Source organism: Bactrocera latifrons, unplaced genomic scaffold (assembly GCF_001853355.1).
Source record: "Bactrocera latifrons isolate USDA-ARS-PBARC rearing strain unplaced genomic scaffold, ASM185335v1 scaffold_319, whole genome shotgun sequence".
NCBI classification, from domain to species: Eukaryota; Metazoa; Arthropoda; class Insecta; order Diptera; family Tephritidae; genus Bactrocera; species Bactrocera latifrons.
In genome coordinates this window covers 207,963-211,075 of record NW_017536841.1, presented here as the reverse complement: position 1 = coordinate 211,075, position 3,113 = coordinate 207,963, and the positions used below count along the sequence as shown (strand labels likewise).

The 3,113-nt window shown below is 32.8% G+C and overlaps 1 protein-coding gene across 1 annotated transcript; it reads left to right on the top strand.

The window, feature by feature from the left end:
• The first annotated feature begins 409 nt into the window (after positions 1-409).
• Positions 410-1,303, top strand: LOC108970964 (survival motor neuron protein). Its single transcript, XM_018936708.1, has one exon. It carries the CDS (start codon positions 506-508, stop codon positions 1,091-1,093), a length of 588 nt encoding a protein of 195 aa, XP_018792253.1. The 5' UTR covers positions 410-505; the 3' UTR covers positions 1,094-1,303.
• Positions 1,304-3,113: the final 1,810 nt, after the last annotated feature.

Sequence of the window (3,113 nt, the reverse complement as noted above, 5' to 3'; positions counted from 1 at the left end):
GTAAAAGAATCGTTTCTGGCCACTCCCAAGTGAATGGCGATCAGAAAACTTTCCTCACTTGCGTGAACTTCTACACATGACTCCATCCTCCATAGACTTTACACTTTCTATTTAAATTATAAAGATTGTTTACAATAGTCATTTGCAATAAATTGACCGAATCAGCCGTTCATATATCACTAGATTCCGCAAAGGGTGTTCTCGTGCCCTTGTATATTTCGGTAAAGGATTTTTGCAATCTGCAGTCTTGCAAGAGCAAGAGAATCTCCTTATTATACTTAGAAAAGTTTTCTGCAGGCACTATCGGCAATATTGCTAGCAGTACAGATTCTTGCTATCGTAAATTGCCTGTTGAGAAGCTCTGATAAGCAATATTGTTAGTTATGCCGATTTCGCGACGTAATCTATTGCTTGTCGAGATGGGGTTAAAAACTAACGCTAATCCAGAATGCGTTGAATGAATTGAAAGTCGTTTGAGTTTAGTTATTATGATAATAACCGTTTGATGGATATTATTAATAAAGACTTTGCGGACCAGTCCTGGGATGAGAGTATGTTAATTAAATCCTATGACGAATGTGTAAAACTTGGTAGCGAAGATGTAGCAAAATACATATCTAGTAACACCAATAACGGGGCAACAAAAATGTTGAAAACTGAACAAAATCATTTAACAGAGTTTAATGTGGGTGACTACGTTAGATCTACTTACCACGATGATGGTTGTGATTATGAAGCGAAAATATTATCGAAGGACGGATCTAATGATACATGCTTGGTGAAATATATTGGGTATGATAATGAAGAAATAGTTCATCTAAAGGATTTGTTACCGTCTTGGGGGAAAAAGGCACGTCGTTTGCAGTTTCAACAGGCGAACGCGAGGGAACGGAAAGATATTGGTAGTACTGTTAATAGCAGTAAAAAAATGTTAACTGATAAGTTACCTCCTCCTCCTCCTTTACCGCCTATGCTTTCACAAAATATTAGTGATTCGGAACATTTATCAGCTATGTTAATGTCCTGGTACATGAGTGGTTATTATACTGGTATATATGAAGGCATTAAATTAGCAAAAGATAAAAACAAATGAGTCTGATTAGACCATTAATTAAATTCCTATAATTAAAAATTTTATTATATTGAAAGAATATGTTTCACCTTTTCATTGAAGTAACGACCTATTCTGTATTTTTAATCAAATCGTTATGTATGTAAGTACATATATAAATGTCATGAAGACAATGTAAACTAAATATAAAGAGAATAAATAAAGCAATTCGTAACTAAGATCATAAGGAAATTGTTTGTACAATATTCAGGGTTGTTTTGGAATCTGATAGTTGTCGGAATCAGAGTTAAAACCGATCCAAAAAAGCAGAAGGTGTCATGAATTCAGTATTATTGGTTTGATATTCGAAACAGAATTTTTATCGAGCGAGAAGATAGTCGGCACAATTCCGATTTCTTTGGCGCCGCGATTTGAAAGTACCGTTGAAAAGAGGAAGTCCTCCTGATAAAAAAATATATGGGGTTATAGGTATAGCAAACGCTTAGTTTACGAGATATTCGACCTCAAGAAACTATTTCACCACATTAAACACATTTTATTCACATTTTTCATTTCAAATAATTCAAATTACACTATAAACTTTTAAATAAATCCACATTTTACACTTTTAGCAGGTTTTTTACTCAAAAAATATTTATTTTAAAAATTACTCGTTTGAACCTCATTTGTTTATCAAAAATTCGCTGAAATTCCTATTTTTCGGAAAATGGATATTTTCTTTTTTAAATTCATTAAGCTAATAAGTAATATTATATGCATGTATTAGTAATATTATATAAATATATGTATAAGTAATATTATATAATAAGTTTACGTAATAAAGTGTAAAGAATACAGTACAGTAGGAAAACTCAAATTTTGTTACAATATGAGTGAATGATAACCAAAAAATATAACTTTATAATAAAAACTTAATATATTTTTTTTATTTTAAACGCGAAAGTACTTCAGTCATCCCGGGTATTTGCTCGTCCAGGGTTATTTTTTTAGAGCGCGGCCGAAGGCACATGGAAAATGATAGAATAAAATTGTAATATCTATATACAAATTTTATATTACAGTCATATACATAATATAAACACGATTTTACTTATATATATAAGAATAAATCATATATTTCACATATTATATACATAATGTGTGATTTATATATATATATATATGTATATCGTGCCCTCTACTGAAATGAGGGGTAAATTTTAGATCCCCCGTTTCGGGGCTAAAAATGGTATGTACGGCACAATTCCGATTTCTTTGGCACCGCGATCTGAAGGTACCGCAAACGCTTAGTTTACGAGATATCCGACTTTAAAGTTCGAAAATTCCTAAAATTTTAACAATTGAACAAGCTATTTTACTACATTTAACACACTTTATGCACATTTTCGCTTCAAATTCATTTAATTAAAGTGTAATCGGGGAATGTTCGTTTTAGTATCCCTTTTTGAAGAGGTTTTGCGCAAAGGAGGAGGGGGCTGGGGGCTTGCTACCCCCCTCATTTGAAAGGTAATGAATGGAGCTTTTGAATAATAGCACAATTCCCCCCTAGGACTACGGGGGGCTCTAGGGCAGCCTCCTGAAAATGGTGTAAAGTCGTAGTTTTTCCATACAATTTTCACTAATAATTATAAAATTTATGTATTTTTACGCATAAAGTGACTCTATGTTTATTCTTTTTATTATTTCAATGAATTGAAGTGGAAATCAACTTATTTAAACAATAAAAACACGGAAAATTAAAAATTGTATAAGTGTCGGTAATAATGCATAAAAGTAGTTGAAGTACCAAGACGACCCAACCAACCATTTGTACAAGACAAGACAAGAAAACACGCGCGATTTTTATTCCAAATTTTCGTTATATGGACGTAATATATTTCCCACTTTTCAGAGAGCTAAATAACGTATTATATTTACCTGATTGATTACTGGAGGATGGGGTCATGTGTAGAAGTTCACGCCAGTGAGGAAAGTCTCTGATCGCCATTCACTTGGGAATGGCCAGAAACGATTCTTTTACATATGACTCAAGCAGCTCACG

What these genes read in the sequence shown, in the direction of transcription:
- LOC108970964 (XM_018936708.1), top strand. Translation starts at nt 506, where the DNA reads ATGGATATTATTAATAAAGACTTTGCGGACCAGTCCTGGGATGAGAGT.